The 21110-nt window shown below is 27.0% G+C and overlaps 1 protein-coding gene across 6 annotated transcripts in view; it reads left to right on the top strand.

The window, feature by feature from the left end:
* Positions 1–21110, top strand: part of LOC107438735 (atos homolog protein A) — a 106155-nt gene that overhangs the window by 70308 nt on the left and 14737 nt on the right. For 5 of the 6 annotated variants that reach the window (XM_016051081.4, XM_016051082.4, XM_016051083.4 and 2 more), the window contains 3 exons: positions 17590–17768; positions 19451–19629; positions 20238–20363. In XM_016051081.4, coding sequence (XP_015906567.3) covers positions 17590–17768; positions 19451–19629; positions 20238–20363 — 484 coding nt within the window. Of the gene's footprint in view, positions 1–16805; positions 16974–17589; positions 17769–19450; positions 19630–20237; positions 20364–21110 lie in introns of those variants that run through there. The other variant, XM_016051080.4, reaches the window with a different exon arrangement.

The raw sequence follows: 21110 nt of genomic DNA, 5'->3' as shown, positions 1-21110 counted from the left end.
TCGCGAAATGATGGATCCTTGATTTTAATTACTTTAAATTTCTTCCCCAGTGAAAGTATTTTGATATCTCTCCCGACATTTTTACCATTCATTCTCAGAAATAAGGAAAGCTAGATCCTACAAATCATAATGAGTGACAAGTGACGTTAGAATCAAGAGTTTTCTACTGAAAACTGAACTGTTGCCAGTCCGTTTTCCAAAATTACGCATGCTGGAATTCTCCGTTTTTCATCCTAAGTTAGATTGTAGATAATGTTTTGAAGGAAGTCGTTCATCTCTCGTTTCTCAGATTACGTACTTCTCTCCGGTGAACGATTTGGCCTGGTATTAAATCATATTTCCGTTCTACGGACCCGATTCCGATGAACAATAAATTTACACCCGAGCATTCAGGGAACGTAGAGACTTATCTGGAAGTAGTATAAAAATATATATCAACCTTTTGGTATTTGAATAAAAATTGCTGAATATGTTTACAAAATCGAGCTCTTAAATATTGAAAATGAATTTTACTCCTCAAACACACTGTGGTGTCTTCCGGGAAGTAATATTTGCGTTTTTGAACACTATTGTATTATTGTTTTTTGTTTCAGTATCAGATTTTTTTAAAGATATTTGATTTATTCTTTGCTCTTTATTTCTGTGTGAATAATTCCTCTCCGTGGTTCTCGAACCCAAGGCACCCTGATAATGATCTTTTCCCTTTTATTTTGTTTTTCGATTTTATTTGTTTTTGTATAACTACCCATGTACTAGTTTCGAATTCAAAATCACTACGTCTCTTTTTCCTCGTTATCTTGTGTGCACTATGTTGTTAGAACATTTGGAGCAGTATAACTTCTCCCTTCTCTTGTGTTATAAAACATTACATTCCAATTAAATTGTTATTTATTTTTATGCTTTTAATTGCTATTCATTCGTATGCTTTCTGTTTTTATCTGGCATTTATTCCGATATCTTTTTAAGGAATGGCGAATAGAAAACTACGAAATACCCAATCGATTGTATTAAATCTGTTACCTGCTAATATTAAAATATAGGAAGGCTTCTGATCCTTAATTTCTATTTAAGAATATATTATCACTACCATCAAATTTTAGATTCTTTTTCTTTTCTCCATCTTTGTACATTTCTTCCTTATGATTTAAAGTCGAAATAGCGAAGACCTGAAATAATTTTTGCCCTTTTCATTATTTATAAACTTATTATAAAATCTAAAATAAGCGGATTTTCAGTAAGAACTTAACGTTAGTTCTGAGCGATATCTTTAATATCGAGAAAAATCTAATTCAATTTATTAAGCACATTAAGTAGTTGCCCGAAACATATTTGTTGTTGAAGCTCATAGGAATTTCAGAAAAGTTTATTCTGTAAAACATCTTAAAAGTAGCCATATCTAAAAGAGAGTTCAAGCAAGAGCTTGATCAGTGCATAATCAGTATGCATGATCAGTGCATAAGGTAAGATTTAAGTAGTAAAAGTTGTCGAACATATTAGTTCCTTTTTACACAACATTTTTTAAAAGCGCGAAATTTTTCTCAAACAAAGAAGTCCGAGGCTACAAATATGCAAAATCTGCTCAGAAATTGTCCAAAATCAATAAAAAGGGAACATATAATAGAAGTGTTTAAATTGCAGGCTGAACTAGATCACTTAACTTTATAAACGTTTTGTTTCTTCAGATTGTTAATGATAAAGGATTTTTTTAAAATTCTCTTTAGTTGCTATTCGCAATTAATTGATCGATTGATGCATAGTTGAAGATAAGGTGCATGCAGAACTGAAGATAAATTTCACGAAACGTATGAAAGAACGGAAATTATTCGATATCCAAATGAAACAAAATAATATTCAATGCAATCTTCAACGAAATTATAATGAATAAAATATCCAAACGAAATTTATCGGTGTTCACAATAATATGGTATTTAATAATTCGTTATCTTTAATACTTGCGATATTATCGTTTTACATGTTCATCATATTTGATATTTATCGTAGTCGATAGTGATTGTAATATCACTGTCAATAATATTTGTCAAACAGGATATTCACGATATCCATTTTTTATTTCGATAAAAATATGAAAAGTGTGTATTTGAGATGATCAAATTCATAAATACACATAACTAAAATATGAAAACAACTATCAGTTGTCTTAGTGTAATATAAATCTCGTTAAAAAAATAACCTTATTACGTATTCCTAACCTTATTACGTATTCCTCTCTTGTCGAAATGGAAAGATAGTTTAACTGTTTAATAAGTACAAGTTGAGACTACTTAGCTTTATTTCTATAATTTTTACGAGTTTTCCTTCTAAGATTTCGATTCCAAAACACTTCAATGTCTGAATCCCTTTTTTTATCATTTGATAATTTTTCCATGAACATTTTTTCCTCAATAAATACTTTTTTTTTTAAAGTTAAAGTATCTCAAAGCATTTGTCTTACCTCGTAAATAGTTTCCTTACTTCCTTTATCAGAAGTTTATGGAAATAAGCGTATATATTCTTTTATATAAATGAAATCGTCCGCGGAAGAAATGCATAGCATTTTGCAAAGATGTGCCGTACATTCCAACTAATGCATTTTCATTACCCAGAATATTAAACAGTTTTAGATACGGATAAAACTGAGCGTTCGTTTAATTTTTATCACTTTATACTCAAAATGAATAGATTTTGCTATTGTATTGTATCTTTAAATATTTTTTTAATGTTTTGTATTTATTATTACTATTTTTTTAATGGATATTTTGGGCTTTTTGATACAAGTTCATATGTTTTTAAAATCTCTAATATTTAAGTTTAAATAATAGAAAATCTATTGTGTACAAAAAGTTTTATTAGTGATTACATTTTTGCATAACATACCATTAATTACGATTTATATTTTATTGCGTGCATTTCTAAAATATTGAATGAATTGTTAGAAAATCTATCGTATTTTAAAATTTGGTGTTTACAGTTATTGTTTTTCAATAAATAAAAACGCACTAGTTCTGCAATCTTTAATGCTTTATTTTAATGGTAGAAAATCTATTGCATTTTTGAATTTCATTTATCAATTATGATTTATTATTATTTTTTTTGTATAAAAATTCATGCGTTTCTAAATCTTAAATGTTTTGATTTACTAGAGGCTTAATTTTGAAAATGAAATATGAAAAAAAAAAACAATGTTACATTTAATATCATATCAAAACACTTAAAAAGCAGTTTTGTAGTATTACTAAAATAGCGTTATTATTTTGGTCGTTAAATTTTATGTAATATAATACGCCTATTTTTATAGATTTATAAACCTTGATAGTTTGAACAGTTTTAATAGGGATTATTGCAGGAAAGTACAATTATCAATAAATCAAATATTTCATTTTGCTTTCACAGTGCTAATTCGTAATTAAAACTCATTTAATTATCTTCTTTGTGCGGAATTTCATATCGGATATGCAATTTTTATTTCAAAAATGATTTTTACTTTTTTTTTCTTTGAGTTCTTTGTTTCCTGCATTCACGTATTAGAAATCCATAAGTAATGTTAATCTATAATAAATGTTAATGTGAGGAAATTATGTAAAAAGCACCATTCACAGTTTAATTGCCCTAAATTATTTTCACTAAAAATTGTTTTGATATGCCTTATTTTGTAAGACAACAAATATTTAAAGTTTGAAACTCTAAAATGATCCCAAAAAATCGTCCACATGAAATTTTTCTCTCGAAAAATTGTATTCTATTTCTCATTTTAATTGAAGCATTATTGTGGAATGAAGCATGGCTTATCGAGAATTTCATTTGGGCTACGAATTATTCCAGCGTATTATATGTTGTCCTAAATTTTAAAGCTTATGTAATCAGTTTTGTTATTGAAATTATCATAGAAGAATTTTTTCTGCACTTTAGGGGACAATAATTTTAAAGTAGTCCGTCATACAAAAGCATTATGCTCTGTCATGCATGTATGCATATTTATACAGTTTAATGAATACTTTTTATTAAATTAATTCTGGAATTAAAACTTATGAAGCAAGAAAAAATGTTATCATAGCTAATGTTATCAAAGCTAATTATCATTTCTTTAGAGAAAAAATTATTGTAATTACTAACGATAACTTTAAATCTGTTTGCAAGACAAAAACATTTTTTTTGTCATACATACAGGAAATATTCATTTAGTAGAGTGAATCATTTTTATTAATTTAATATCAAAAACTTTATGAAAAAATAATTAATGTTATCATTCAGTGTTAATTAAAATGATGTTATCATTCAATGTTCATTAAAATGTCATTCAATGTTAATTAAAATAATGTTATCATTCAATGTTCATTAAAATGTCATTCAATGTTAATTAAAATAATGTTATCATAGCTAATGTTATCAAAACGGATGATAATTATTTTTTTATAAATGCTAGCTGAGTTTTCTTGTATTTAAGAAATTATACTTTTAAATCCGTTTGCCATATAAAAACATTTGTCATACATACATGAAATATTTATTTAGTCGAATGAATTATTTGTATTAATTTAATGCCAAAATTATAGCTTTACGATTGAAGAACAGTTTAAAAAATGTTTATTAAAACATTTTTAAATTATAAAAGGCACGGTATTACTACTGATATTCAACTAAATGCAATCTCTCTCATTCACTCTCTCTTAAAAGAAAGACAGAAAAAGAAGAAAAAGAACATAATTTATTCCGAATTTAAGTCGATGACAGAATGAAAGGTGGTTTGAAAAAAATAACCTTTATGTAGTGTGCGTCTCGGTCACTGAACCATTCAAAATCGAGTGAAGGAAAAAAGAAAAAAAAAAAAGCAAATAAAGAAAAATCATTGGACTCTTTAAATCCAAATTACTGACTGGTCATTCCATATTTATGAAGCAGAGTAACTGAGAATGATACTGCCTGCTTATGATTTCATGGAACTATGTTTGGTGACACGCGAAAGGGTTATTTACTTCAATGTTAATGAACCAATAGAAGTTGAAGTTACTTTTGAAGAATAGTGTGTGTATTAACAGTTTATTTAAGTAACTTTTTCATTAAGCGTTTGCTATTTTTCGTGATTCCACATCACGATCAATCATAAGGGCGTTTCGCGAAAAGCTTTTTTTTCCGAAATTCACAATTTTAAGCCCATAAAAAGAAATGTCACTGTAATCAGACATTTACCATTTTTTTAAAAATAATTATATTGTACAATATTTCGGCTTGGAATTCCAATTTTCTTTCTTTGGATCAGAAACATAAATTTTAAAACTTTTTTGAAAGAATAAACATAAAATAAATTTTAATTTTTAGGTTTAAAAAAAAATTTAAAATTTATCGTGAAAATAATATTTGTGTGAAATTAATTTCATTGGTTTACCGATATCTACTTGAAAAACCTTATCTAACACGTAATTTACATAATAACTTACCCTTAAGAGAGGATTGAAAATGGGATACCTGCAAGTGACGTAGTGTGGGTATCTCTATCCTGATTGGTTGTTGAAACGTAGCATTTGCTTACGTTATTAACTGTTCTTTTCATTCGATAAGCTAAGACCGTCGAGTATCAATTTTCTTTAGTGACACATTCTATTTTCTTTCACAAAGATTTTTTTTTTTTTTTTGGTAAGTAAAATTGATAACTTTTAATACTTAATACGGTTGACACTTATTCAAGACCGAGCTACAGACAGCAGCAAATATTTTATGAGAGTGGTTAATAATTTTTATATAGTTATACAATTTTGACTCTATAATATTTTAGCTAAGTGGGAAAAAATTAGTTTTTCCTTCTGCTGTTTCCGTGAATTATCTTTTATTTCAACAGTGAATAAAAGTAAAGCATGAAACAAGACATGTGATTTTATGGGATCCTATCAGTTGCACCTCCTCTTGGACAGCGGTTCCCTTGGGTTCCGTTGTAAGGTCACAGGGGTTCCGAGAGTTATGACAACATTATCAGTTACGAAAGCCTGCCATAAAATTTTTATCCAATTAATTTTTTCTTTAGTTATTTAATATTGATCTGATAACTATTTTCAAGGTTTACTTTCGTCATTTTTCATTTTTATTTAAACGAAAATTGCATTTCAACTCATTAATTATCAGTTTATACATATAACAAAATTAAATTATGAACGTGACTAGATTAACGTTTAGCATAGATGACCATTTTAGGCGTGCAAACTCAACTGTCTTAACATAAAACCCAATTTTAAGAGAAGTAATTTTAAAACCACACAATGAAGAAAATTCATTCCCCATTCATTCATTAAATATGCTCAAAATAATTAACTCTTTTTTTTTAATTTATTAAATATTTTTAAAATAAATAATCGTTTTTAGTTGATTAATATTTTCCACAGTTGCTAATGTAATTTCTTGTCTCGAGGCTCCGTTAAAAGAAGATCGATCATTCCGCGTTCCGTAGCCGAAACAAATCAAACAAATTGGGAACCGTTAGCTACTCTAGAATATAGGTTTAAAAAAATTTATATCTGTTTTCGTATTTTAGAATTTTTAAATAAGATTTTTTTTTTGTGCATTTGTGTCCTCTAAACTGTCTTAGTTTTCATTTTAATTCAAAAGCTATAAATTGTTTTTCAAGAAAATTTTTAAACGGAATAAAAATTCAAACCATGTTTACAAAAAAGCCTTTTCTTTCAAATGAAAACGGAACTCTTTTTCTGTCCCTTCTATCCTTGATTCGCAATACAATATGCTCTCAGTAATAATAATAATAATAATAATTTACACTATGACGTATACACTATTCATTATTTTCAGTATAATAGAGTGCGTCTTGGGCAATTTAGCTGGATATGCATTTCACGCTATTATTATTTAAAGAAATCCTTTTTTTCATGAAGTAAATTTAATTTCACAATGGTCATGGATAGTAATTCAATGTTGGCAGCTGCGGGCATCATCCTATATTGTCCTTTCCTGCCTAAGGTCAGCACGAAAAATGAAACGTGACACTTCATTTTCCGTCTTTTCATATTACGTATTATGTACACGTATTTTAAGGTTTTCTATTTTTAAAAACGCACTACAAAAAGAATTAATTAAAAAATAGTTTAATTTTCTTATCTTATAAATGCTGCAATTTTTACTTGAGAGAACGATGAAACGGAGTGCCCATCCCAGAGTGGGCAGGTCTCCTTCCCTATAAAAGCTTAAATATCCCTTTCCAGGAAACAACAAAAATACATATCTCTGTACTTAAAAATCTGATGAAAATGATGACTGCTCCGTGCATTCTCATTGGACAAAAAGATCACATGGTGTAATCACGTTTTCTCATAAGATCCAAGTTTCTTTGGCTGTCATCAGCAGAAAATTAATAGAAACTTAAAAGCAAAAGCTATTGTTTACCTGTAAAATATTTCGGAACTTTTCGTTTAGCCTGGTGCAAGTTAATTCAATTAATTTTATTTTATTTATTTAGTAAGGATTTTCATTTTGTGTCAGAAAAACATATTTGCTGTGATCTAACCAAATAGTACCAATGTGCTTTTTTATCCTTCATTTAAAGGTATAAGCCTGCAATAAACACATATTTCTCATTCTTTTTTAGTATTCTCTGCTATTATTACGTTTTCTAACTTTGATTATTATTTTAAATTCATGGCTTTCTATATGAAGTAATTCTCTGACATCTTTAGGCACAAAAATTTTATGAACAATTTAAATTGGAATCTAAACCTAGTGAACTTTGTGTTATCATACAATATTGATACCCATTCATACAATATTGAAAAACATTATTTAGAAATTAACTTATCGCAGTATTTTTAAAGAATTTCTCTCGCGATGACAGTTCAAATATGTTGGCTCTGGTGGAGAAAAATTATGAGATATTCTGTAAGTTACTTTAATCGTTTTTAAGACATTTTAGCGGCCATTCTATTGTTTCCTAATTCTATGGAAATCGAGTAGGTAGTAGTAGTAACTTGTCAAAGTTGCTGTGTAAAAAGATTACCGATTACGTTTATTGAAAGCAAAATTAAACGAAATAAAAATTCTTGCGCTTGATTAATTATGCTTATTAATTATAATTATTAATGCTTGTGTATTTTCATGAAATTTTTGAATAAATTTTTTTTAATAAATCGCATGAAAATTTTGCTCAAATGACGTATTTTGTTTATCTCTACAAATTTAGAAATGAAAACGATTAAAAAATTAAAATAATTTGAGCTCCAAAGAATCAACTCATTGCTTGTTATCATTATGAAACGCGTATTGTTTTTCATATGTTTACTTTTTTGCGCTATTGGTTGTTTTGTGCTGTGACAAAAAAAAAGAAGAAAAATGTGGTTTCATTGCACCATTGTTAATAGAATTGTCGTTCGTTTGTTCTTTCGATTCGCTCATAAATCACGCATTGAATTGGTAAAGAAATCAGTTCTATTTAGTCATTGGCATAATTTATTGTTTCTTTTTTGGCTGAATTTTTGTTTTGTCGAAAAATACTTTTGACTGGTAGTATTGATTATCTTAACGTGACTTGTTTTCTTTGAAGAGTGCACATTTCTTTCTTAGAATTTTCGAAAATAACTATTACTGTAAGATTGTATTGAATGATGATGATTCTCTAAAGTTGATTAATAAATATTAGCGTTTATACTGAAATTTTTAAAAACAAAAATAACTTAATAGAGAGCGACGAAAACAGTTCCCTATTTGAATTGTTATAATTCTCGTCAGAGAGTAAAATTATTTCTTATTTATTTCGTCGTATTGAGTTCTTCTATCTGTATCCCTTGGATTATTATTTCTTTCTTCAAATACTGATGATAATTTTTTAAATCCAGGCAATCATGTATTTTGTTATGATTAACATATTAGTGAATTGTCCGTACACAAAGTTATAATAATTATATATTTTGAAAACAAAATATTCCGTGTTTTGTGGAAAATATGAACGTTTCAGGAAAGAAACAAGCAATAATGAATGATAAGCAATTGCTGGTTTGATGATAAGCAATTAAAGTAATGATAAGCAATTACGGTATAAACAAGCATTAAATAACTAAAAAAAATGCATGTATATTTGATTTCATTCGTTTTAAAATTTTATTTATTATTTATCACTTGAATAAAAAATTTAAAAATAGGCCAAGTAATTGCAATGGCTATTGTTATTTTTCTAATTATTTTACTCCTAGTTTCTATTGTTTAGTTTTCTCGTAAATTATTCTTTAAGTCTAGTTTTGAATTGAAAATAGTTGTGATAATTGATAAATATCTTTTAAAGTGTCTTAAAATTTCATTTCATTTAAAAATAAAACCTTAATTTGTGCTTGCAGATATATTGCATTGATTTAAAATTCTCTATTGTTAGAATTAAGTGTTTACGTATGAATCATATTGGAATAAAATGAAATATAAATAAAAAAGAAGGTAGATCACGTGGCATTGGCGGAATAAAGTATAGGTTAGGCAACAATGCAGAATTCATGGCCTTGAATTTAATACAGTCTTTTTTTTATCAGTAGGGTAAAAAAGAATGTTATTTAAGAATACTTTGCCCTCACCCACCAAATTTTACCCAAATTGGCCTCACTGTAACTATAGCAGTGCCTAGGCAAGTTACAATGGCTTTCTTTTTATGTATATTTAGCTGAATTACGCATGAAATGAATATGGTGTTATTTTTACCAATTGTCAATTAAAAATTACGTTAGTCACAAAATTAATGTGGCGTAACGAATACATTTTTAAACATTGACGCATCAGCATGGTTAGCACATTTAAAATCTCCATCCAATATTGTAATGTGAAATTTTTTGAAAAGAAAAAATAACTCTCGTTTTTATTATGATAATTAAATAATTGTGACCGAAAAATTTTCCGATTTTAATCAGCCTATGTCTGATTTCAAAATTTGATCGTCTATGACATAGACTGGTTTTACATACCATAGCCTGTCAAAATATTATAGGAGTTATTTTTTTTTTCCTATTTATTTTAACGTGAAAAAAACCTCTTTAAATTCGGTATACACTTGATCAGAAAATGTTTTTCTTTTTATCAGTACAATAGCCTGACTATTTTTTCCGTTACAGCTATATAACGAATAAAAAATGCGTACTATTTGGTTCTTTTTTTTCTCATTCATTAATTAATACCTTTTTAAATTTTAACGAATTCAACCGGTCTGTTGAAATTGTATTTGTCATATGATATGATAATTGTTTTAATGATTTCATTTTCCATCACCGAAATATACGGTGCAAATTATTTATTTATCTGTGTTAGTTAATTTATTATTTTAAAGAAGGAAATTGTTTTAACGTAAGTCTCTATTTGATCTCTAAAATAGAAATGGTACGTCACATTTTGCCCTTATTGAATTGCAAGTAACGTTTTTCAAAGCAAATAATTAATGATCTCCAAGTGGTAATTAAATTTTAAAATAGCAAATACAGATTTTTTTTAAAATAGCAAATATTGTCACATTCGTTTTTATAAACAATTGATCTATTTGTATTATTTGTTTTAAAAAAATTAAATTTCTATTTCGCGAAGTTGGATTTTTTTTATTTCGCTTTTAACAGCTTTTAAACGATTAAATATAAATTAAAAATATTCTAAAATTAAAGGCGTATTTTATTCAGTATGCTGTCATTTTAATAAAATATTTAAATAAAACATACAAGCAACTGAAACTAAGTCACAGAAATAGACGAGCTGTTAAAAGTGTTTTAAATTTTAATGTGAATGGAGTTAAACTTTAAATAGTTAATCGAGCCTGCCGCAGCACACAGTGCTGCTTTAGTTAAAGTGTCTTTAATCAACTAAATTTAAATATAGTTAAAAGTATTTAAAAGAAAACATATATTTGTAGTACTTATTAGGGGAGCAGAGCAAAAATATAATTCAGACATGAGATTTAACATTTGATTTTTTATTTAAATACGTAATAACCTAGCATGAAATATCTTTTCAAATTTAGTATTTAATTTAAAAAAATTCTTTATTCGCTTCTGGGGTTTAATTTTTAGTCAGTAAATTGCTAATTTTTGTAAATAGTGGTGATAAAATATAAATTTGGTCGATTTATTCGTCACGTAATTCGGAAACTTAATTTGCACTTTTTCCCTTTTGGTTGATGACTCATTTTCTGAGTTTAGTAGTAGTTGCATGCTATCAAAAGAAATATATGAGAAGATGTTCTACCATAAAAAACGTTCTTTGACAGAATAGGGTGGTCAGAATGAATGTTTTGCTTTCTTGCTTTTATTCTTTAGAGCGCTAAATGATTTTTACATCCAGTTAGAGAAAGGAAAGAAGAAAAAAAAAAGTATTGTATATTTGAAAACTTTCCTTTTAAAAGTTGTTTGGCAAGAATGAGAAGACCTAAGGTTCAGAAGGTGAAACTGAAAAATCTAATTAAGAAAAAATTTATGGTCTTTTTTAAAAAAAAATAAAATCAAGAATCTATAATACACTTGACTTTTAAGAACTCTGGTTTAATCCTTTCTTTTAAAAATAAATAAAAAAGTTTGATGCTAAAATTAAAAAAAAAATTTTTTTTGATAAAAAAATGTGCTGTTTATTCTTGGGAGCCATTATGAAATTATCATAGCTGCTAATTTAGTTCTTATGCAAGCAATTTTTTTCTCACCAATATTTTAATCAATTCCTTTATGAGGTAAAACTACTATAATATTTAAAATCTTTAAAACAAGAAATGCTTTTTTTGCACCAAAACTATATTTTAATAAGTTTTAATTGTAAATAAATTGAAGCTTAACTGTTTTAAATTAGTGATAAACAGTTTTGGTTTGATAGTAAACAAAAAGTTTATTTTTAAAATGCATCTTTGCATTCTAATATATTTTTTGTAGGTAATATTTTTTGTGACATCTATTTAATGAACATTTGCCCATTTTTGAAAGTTTCAAATTTACTTTTATATTTTTCTTAAGCATTACAAACCATTTATTTTATTTTATTTCATTTATTTATTTATTTTTAAAAAGGCGAAAAACGTTGTTGCATTTTGTAATGAGAAAACAACATTTAAATACGTTTATTTATTAAAATCTAATAACTACTTCTTACTTCATCTACTTGCTGCATCTTTGAAAAATAATTCTTGAAGCTAAAATTATAGGAAATATTCCTGTATTGACGTTTTTTATTAAAAAAATGTGTATTAAAATTGAGAAATCTTATTTTAAGCAATGTACAAGGGTCATTTTCAAAGTAACGAAGCATTTAGATTTTTTTTTAAAAAAAAGTAACAATAAAAAATTCGAATTATTGCTTATTAAATTTCAACTGCATTTAGAATGTCTCTTGCCCATAAAACTTAAAACATCAATGCTCTTTTTTATTTGGAACATAAAGTAAAAAATAAATCATCCCCTCTGTTAACAACGTTCAAAAGTGTTAAAATAAAAAAATAAAATCTCCTGAAGCATTAAACAATTTGCACTCCATTCAAATTTACATTTGAATTTTTATTTCAGTAATTAAAATTGCTTAAAGTCATGGGACATCAAAAGTGTTAGCATTTTAAAAATAACCATTAACTATTTCTGCAAAATGCATTGTTATTACATATATTCTTTGATTTGCCACATTTTATTTTTAAAAATTTAAAATAAAGAAAAATAACACTTTTTTTATAAGAAAAGCGAATGAATAAAGTATTTTTAAAAATCGTTTAAAAATTTTCAATTTCGTCCTTTTTTTTTTTTTTTTAATAAAACAAACTATATTAAGGTACTTTTTGATGAAGCAATTATCAATAATCTTTAAATTGTTCAAAATTCGAAAGCTAATATTTGTTATATATTACGAGATGTAAAATGAAAGTACAACGTCCAGCAACTTGTACGCGAGATGACATTTCAAATCATTATTCATATAAACTATTCCTATGATTTGAAGTGCCACTTAGAATAGGAAGAGAATAGCTTTCGTAGCAGAATCGTTCTTTCGTAATTCTTGAATAGTTTATATGAGTCGATGGTATATTTGCACTGAGCATAAAATAAGTAATTTTTAATTACAAATAAGAATTCTTTATTTTAGTTTCTTATGTTAACTCAAATAAGTGACAATTTTGTCTAAAAACAAAGATGTTTATAAAAAATACAAAGCTTATTAAGAATAATTTTTTTTAAAGTGTTAAATTTTTTTAACTGCTAAAATTAATCAATTTTAGAGGTTCTCAATTCTTTCTTCAGTTTTATTTTATTCCTTTGAAATATTAGTAAGATTACATTAAATGCCACATATTTCATTTGTCACACGGTAATTTACTGTTTTAAAAAATCTGAAACCCGACCTTGATCATAGACTTTGATTACTGTCTTCATATGTAAATTGCATACGGAGTAAAAGATTTCGATGCTTTTAACCAGTTTAGTTAACTTGAAATTAATAAATTTTTTTTTTTTAAGTGTTTATAATTTCAAACTGTTTAAATCATATGAAATGTATAAGTTATTTCTTCATATTTTTTTTATTCGTTCGAAAGATTGGTAAATCTACATTAAATTACCTATATTTTATAGAGACACTTAAACACTTTAGATATTTATTTTCTGTTGCACAAGATTTAAAACCTAACCTTGATCATAGACTTTTATCGTCTTCATATATAATTCTCATGTATTGTTTGGATATCAAGATCAATGCCATTTAATCTGCCCGAAACCTTGCTATTGCTATTATATTACGTTTATATTTATATTGCTTTTCTTGCGATTGTGAAATAATTTTAGTGCTCTGTTGTGTTTCATTTTATTAATGTTAAACAATAACTAGAAATAAATTTTTGATGTTAAAAAAAAAAAAAATCAACTTTATGAATCTCTGGAAGCAAGAAGTACTCGTATTATAGGTCGAAACCGATTAGTATTTAATAAGGTAATTTCGAAAGAAAAAGTTTAATTTCAAGCGTTTTTTGTTTAATTATTTTCTTTGTAAATCTCATAAATATATAAATCTCATATTCAAAATCTTATCATATTTATTTAAACTGTTTTTATTTTTTATGTGATAATTTTTTTACATCCTTGAATGGGACCGAATATTACTTAATATTACTTAATACTTAAGCACTACATTACTTAAGCATGTTTTCCCCCTCCCCTTGCCAGTGAAAATAAGCAAATCCCAAAACCCCTCCCATGCTAATGTAAGAAAGTCGCAACACATGTTTTGTGCCATAACTGATGTAATCTAATTTCGAGATTAAATTAACATAAATGGTGTAACTTAGCATCAAACTAAGATTACATTTTAATTAATTTTGCAAATTTTTATGTAGAATATTCTATAGGAATCTTATGTGTTTCTCTTGACTTTCAAAACTCATTGAAGAAATTTATTTTACAACTATTTTTTCCTTCTAAATGTATTTTTTATTTAAAATTTCACAGTTTAAGTGTAATAGTTTTCTTAATTGTTTTTGTTAAATTTTTATGCTATAAAAAAGGAAAAGTAAAGAAATTTTTGAGACTTAGTGAGCATTGCTCATATCCTTTCTTCCCTTTGTCAGCAAATTTGAACGATCAAAATTGTTTGCCCTCCATTGTGCAGGATTTGAGGGATACTTTCATATTATAGCAACAGGTTTCACGTGGTAGCATGTTTATGTGCCTGCTCCACATGTTTGAACATGTTTTCACACTTTGAAAAGTTCGGTACTTTAACAGCCTAAAATTTTTTTTACAATATTTCTATATATTTTATGTTTAAGTTTTTCATCACTGTAAATTATTGAATTTCTTCTCTCTTTTTTCTTGCACTCTCTCTTATTTTCATGAAAAAAAAAAGGATATTATTTATAAAAGGATAAAAAGGATCATGCTCAGACGTGTTTTCTGTATTAAGAGCTGCTTCTAATTTATTGTTATGTTATAAAAACACTTATTTTTTTAGCTACAAATATTTTTTAACCTCGCCCGAGTCTAAAGACAATAATAGACTTGATGTTGATATGAGTTTTTTAAATTTAGCTTCACATATAAATTATTTTTTAAATGAAAAAAAAAAAAAATTATAAAACCTGATTGGCAGTTAGCAACAAATATTATTTGTTAGCGTTTGTAGTATAAAACATTGTCAAATACATAACATATAGTACATATGATAATTTGTCTATGAGGATGAAAATTCTTTTCGATATTAACTGTATTTCAGAGTGCAATAGTGCTGCATACACAAGTTTATGAATTCATTATAAATTTATCAAAATCGCAATTGCTCCGTACGGTTCTGATAAAATTATTTCCCACCTTAGCAACAGTAAGCTTTCAAGTTTTTTTTCTCCTTCCTATGTTGAACTTAACGTATACCACCCCCTTGTCTGCCGGTATTTTCCTCTCACCCCGGGTCGTAAATATGAGGGGTGCTTACGAAATCCCCGTTTTCACGTCACCTCAACTGTATTGCTTGCTGGTGAGCCGAACTATACCGCTACATTATCCAAAGGTCCTTGGCATTTTCGAAAACATTTCTCCATGTTTGATAAACACTTCCTATGCACATATTGTGTTAAATCTAATCTGACAAACAGAGTTGAATATTTTGAAGTTTAATGTCCTCTGAATATTTCTTTTTGTAGACTTAATTAAAACTTAATGTAATGCTTTTGTAGGTTTTATATGAATGTGCGTATAAAACATTCAAATTACTTTTATGTAATTCATTGAAATTGCAGCAGCCACACAGTAAAGTTCTTCTGGAATAGCGTTAAGAAAAAACAATATCATTACATAATTAACTGAATGTAGGTGAATTCCAATTATGCCACCTCATAAGAACTAGCTTGTAAATGTTTATAAAAAATACATTTATTTTTATTTTTTTTATCAGTTGATTTCATTTTCCGAAGTAAATAATATTTGACAAAATTTATACATTGAAAAATAAAGCATTAAACTGAAATTCATTTTTACTGAAATCCATATGTAAAATATGTTTTCTGCTTTTAGAAACACTAGAGTATTCATTATTTTGTCAATTGTTTGTGCCGCATTTCGATGCATAAGTATGATATTTTTGGTAAAAGTAGTGTTTTCATTCGCCTTTTTTTATCGATGTATTGTCAACTACACTAATTTCATCTGTATTTTTTTTTTTTTAAACATTGCTGTAAAATCTGATAAAGAAATTATGACCACAGTGCACATATAAATGTTGAAAGTTACAGAAAAAAATGAAATTGGTTTGATTATTATTCCAGTTGTGGATTTATAGAGAACTTTTACGGGAATAATTTGTTTACTAATCAGTCATCATTAAATTACTCTGAACTAGATATCTCTCAACTTTGATTTTGTATGAATGTCATTTTAATTTTATTTCGTATCAACTTTTAATTTTTCGAATGACGTTTAGTTCTATAAAAAATTAGTTAACATTTACATATTGGCAATTTGAACTGGGAAACTTGCATACGTATTACATAAAAATATTTTCATTTGTAAAAGCTAAGTTATAAATCCATTTGCCCTTTGTTTGCATACAGTTCACGTTTCATGCGACTGTGGGTTTATTGCCAAATACAAACACTTAAACAAGTCAACTTTAGAGCCCCTTAGTCAACTTATGTACTAAAAACACATCGTAGCTCTTTTTAGCACATAATATTTTCTATGTTTTAAAATGTAATAATACTAATAATGTTGTAAAATAGTTGCTGTATTCGGAAGTAAATAGATTGTAGGAGGGATGTTACAGATTTTTTTTAACAGTTTCTTCCGTTATATAACTTGTGCTGCCATCTGTCAATGACAAATGAAATAATATTTTTTTTCTGATATCGTTCTGTTTTTATTTTTGTTTGAGATGAGAAGGATATTAAAAACATTTTCTGGTATCAACTGTAATTTCTAGATGACGTTTATTGCTTGTTTGTGTGACGAATATATGCATACGAATGCGTTTCTTACGTTATTCTGATATAAATCCTATAAAATGTAACATTGGGAATTATGGTTTGTGTATTAATATTAACTTTAAATTTTGTGACGATCAATGTTTTTATTTTATTTTTTAATTTGACTTATCATTTTTACGAAAGATAAATATTTTCTGAAAAACTAATTACGATAATTTGAAGGAAGTATTTGTTTCAGTACATTTTTAATGATGATGTTTTATTACCATTATTGTTACAAGAAAATTTAGGTTCACCAGCTTCTTAAATTTTATTGAATGTTTTTTTAAAAATCTTATAGCTAATTTTTTATGAATTAAATTTTTTTTTAAAAAATAAATTATATTCGTTACATTGATATTTAAGTAAAGCACTTTTATTTAAATGTATTTAATATCTATGTATATTTATTTATTCATGTTTTAATGACCATCCGTTAATTAAATTAAGATAAAAAAATTACTAAATTAATCTATGCTTTGTTTTTTATATATGAAATAAAAGTTGGAATTGCTTGACTGGTCAATTTTTTCAATTTGAACTATAAATAATTAAAATAAAATATTAAAATGACTCTCTACCTGGTTATAAAAACCAATATATTAATTTTGGGATTTGTTAGAATGATGATTTTAAATATGTTTTGTATTTCTTAAAAACTTATGGCTTTTCAGAAATGCATGCTGCTGTGGAGGAAGTGGACTTGGATCCGTGTGACTTATATACTGTTTTGGGAACTTTAATAGTTGAAGGTAGACTTCCTGGTATATCTGAGAAAGGTTTTGGAGAAGGCCCTCATTGTGCCAATCCTCAAGGCCAAAATAGACACCAGTGTGATCAGTCTTCATCTGAGGTTAGTGAAGATTATATTTTTATTTTATTAACTTTGCTTTGTGGGGCAACAAAAGTTCTTGATGTTTATTTTATACTGAGACAGATACTGTTATTGTATTACCTGCAATTTTTATGTTGCTAAATTTTTTCATAATTGTAGTGAAAACTAAAATAGGATTTTCTGATTTTAATATGAAGCTCAAATGCTTGAATTTGCAATAATTCTTATTGTTAAACCGTTTGCTTTGGTAGAAATGCCAGCTTTTATGGTTACTGAAATTTTTTTTTTGGTACTTACATTTATATTTTCAGATTGATCTGAAGATTTAAGCTTTATGCACTGTTTTCAATGAAGTTAAAATTTATACACTATATTGTACTTAATAATATTTTAATGTTTTTAAATAAAGATAATTTGCTAAGATACGTTAAATAATTTGGGAAAAAAGAAGTTGTATAATCGAACAGTGAGCATATAAAGATATTTTTAAAAATACTTTAACCCTCTGGCGGTTTAGATAATGGGCAAAATTGGGAAGATGTTTCTCTTCAATACATTATTTTCCTATCTAATAACATTAAAAAAAGCAATGGGGAGAAAACTGAAGGTTAAAATATGCCTTTTTACGTGCAGAACTATTAGTGGGTTAAAATGTTAACTTGTTACGTTTTGATTTTGGCATTAAAATAACATTAAAAAAACCAGTTTAGCAATGGGGAGAAAACTGAAGGTTAAAATATGCCTTTTTACATGCAGAACTATTAGTGGGTTAAAATGTTAACTTGTTAAGTTTTGATTTTGGCTTATGATCTTGACCGTAAGCATTTCTGGAAGAAGGAAAGACTACTTAGGTCTTTGGCAGAACATAATCAGAATTCATAATCAATAATTAGGTATCCCTGTGCTTTTTCTGATTTTCTTGTTGCCATATTTTTTATGAAATAAAGGTAGGATTTTGTAATTTTAATATAAAATTAAATTTTTTTGAATTTGTTATAAATCATATTGAACCACGTGTATGGCTGGTAGAACAGTTTAGCTGGGAAGATTAAATAAGTCTATGTCAGCCTTTTTGTTGAATAACTTACTGCATGCTTTCTGAGTAAAATAGTTTCTCATGCATTGTTTCATATAGAACAACAGTGTAGTGATGAAACTATTGCTGGTGAGTTAGAGAACACTATACAGCAGGAAAAACTTTTCAGTGCAAATTCTGTTTTATCTCCATTTGTATATTGAAATCTAAAGTTTAAGAGAAAAGTGAATTCTGGTGAACCTAGAGTAAACGATGAAGTTTCAAATGGGAAAAAAATATTTCCAAAATATCAAATTAATAGTAACAAATTATTGGAGAAGAACTTCCTCTCAGCCTAACACCCTCTCATAATTTGTTTGCCTTTCAATATTTTGAAAAAAAAATTTCAGCATTTACAACTTTAGGTTTGCCTGAACTTATTGCCCTCGCTTTAGGTTTACCCGAACTTATTTTTTATACCTTAAATTGCCAATGAAGGTGAAGGAGAATTTGCCGTGAAGGATTTCTCTCATGCTTTAGCATCCAGTCAATTTAGAAGAAAAAAAAGACCTTTTTGTTAAAATAATAAAAGTGTAGATTGTAGCAGAAATGTAAAATTTAGAATTGTCATGTACATTTATACTTCCAACCATTGGCAATAAGTTATATTTTTTTATTTCAATAGTGTCAGAAATATGAGCAGATACTCAAGCATATGCTTTTGTTGTGGAAGAATAGCATCCCTATGACAATTGAAGTCTTGCTGTACCCCAGCTGCTGTACACCTTTCCAGAATGTGGATTCAGTACCTGATCTGCCATACATCCTAATTGAACAATGGACAATTCACATGCTTCCACGAAGGTACATACATATATAGAAAAAAATTTCGAATTTTTCCATTAGCTGTAAAATTGTCACTTTTACTATAATATAAATATAAACTTAATCTGACTGAATATGTTATCTTGAACATGTAAAATTTTTATTCCTTAAAATAATTTTTATAATTATCATTGCATTGTCAGGAGAGTTTTCTCTATAATATTTAAAAAGTATTGTTAACATTAAATCATATTGATTGAATTGTATGATTTTTTTTATAAAGTTTTTTTTTTATTGTGCCAGCTTATTTATATTTAAAATCTAAATATTGTCCCCCCCCCCTCAAAAAAAAGACAAATATTTCATTTGTCATTTAAGTTTCAAAAATTTATTTATTTTTAATGCTAGTGTTTTTAGGTTTTAAGAGTAATTTATGTGTTCACGCTGCTGTTTTTGGATACTATAAATAAAACCCGATAATCTTACAATACTGAAATACATAATGAATTTTCCCAAATTTTTTTTGTTTTATTCATGGTGCTTTAAATCGTAGCGAAAAGTATATCCATATGCTATATTATAACTGTGAATTTTTGGCTTAGATTTTATTTATATGAAGTACATATTTTTAAATTTTTACTCTGCAGGGTTCCAGATGCGAGCATAACTTCAAGAGGCTTAATCCAAGCTGTTCGGTCTTTCCTTTATTTCTCTCAGCTCTGTGCTTGGTACAGCTCATCTGGGGGGAAATCACCACAAAATGTTCATTACAGGTTTGTTTCGAATTTTTTAGTGATTAAATGTTTCCTCAAATTTTTATTGAAATATTTGTTTTTTGTTACAAGTGTATGATTATACTATACATTTATAAAATTGTTTACATATTTGGAAGAAATTTGAAATTATGTATTAAAGCTGTTTGGTGTTAATTAGTTTTTTGAAAGCAAAAAATGTGAATTATCAAAGACCAAAGAAAATATACTGGTGTACAAAAGTTGAGCATACTTTTACACATAAGTCCAGTGTAAAAGTGTGTTTAACTTTTGGCTTATAGTGTATATGAGTAAATATGCAAGTAAATATTATTATAGTATATTAAGTCAATATATTGTTTTTTTTTCCTCCCTAAATGAATAGCAGCAAAATGTAGTGCTATGTTGAATAAGCTGGTACTATCAAACTGAGTACAGGGTTATCAGTTTAATAATTTATTGTTTAATAGATTTGCAGAGAATAGTGTTTTCATTATTTAGGAGTTACAACTAATTTTGTTTATAGCACACCTTTACAAGCATTCAGTGTGAAGTTTCTTTCTTCCCATCATGTGAATTTTTTTTCCAACATAAAAATTAATGTTTCAATGGTGCATTGGAGATAAACATATAGTGTTTTTGTAAGAAATTGTGTAAAATTTGAGTAAAAAATTTAAACTGTTTAAGGAAAATCTATTTGTTTTCTCATGAATAATCGTGATTGAAAGGCCAATATTTCTTGTGAACCAACTTTTTAAAGTTATTTAG

The sequence above is a fragment of the Parasteatoda tepidariorum genome, chromosome 3 (genome assembly GCF_982258835.1).
Source record: "Parasteatoda tepidariorum strain Cologne lab strain chromosome 3, Ptep-v5.0, whole genome shotgun sequence".
NCBI lineage: Eukaryota > Metazoa > Arthropoda > Arachnida > Araneae > Theridiidae > Parasteatoda > Parasteatoda tepidariorum.
The sequence above is the reverse complement of the archived record's forward strand: the minus strand, read 5'-3'. Positions and strand labels throughout refer to the sequence as shown.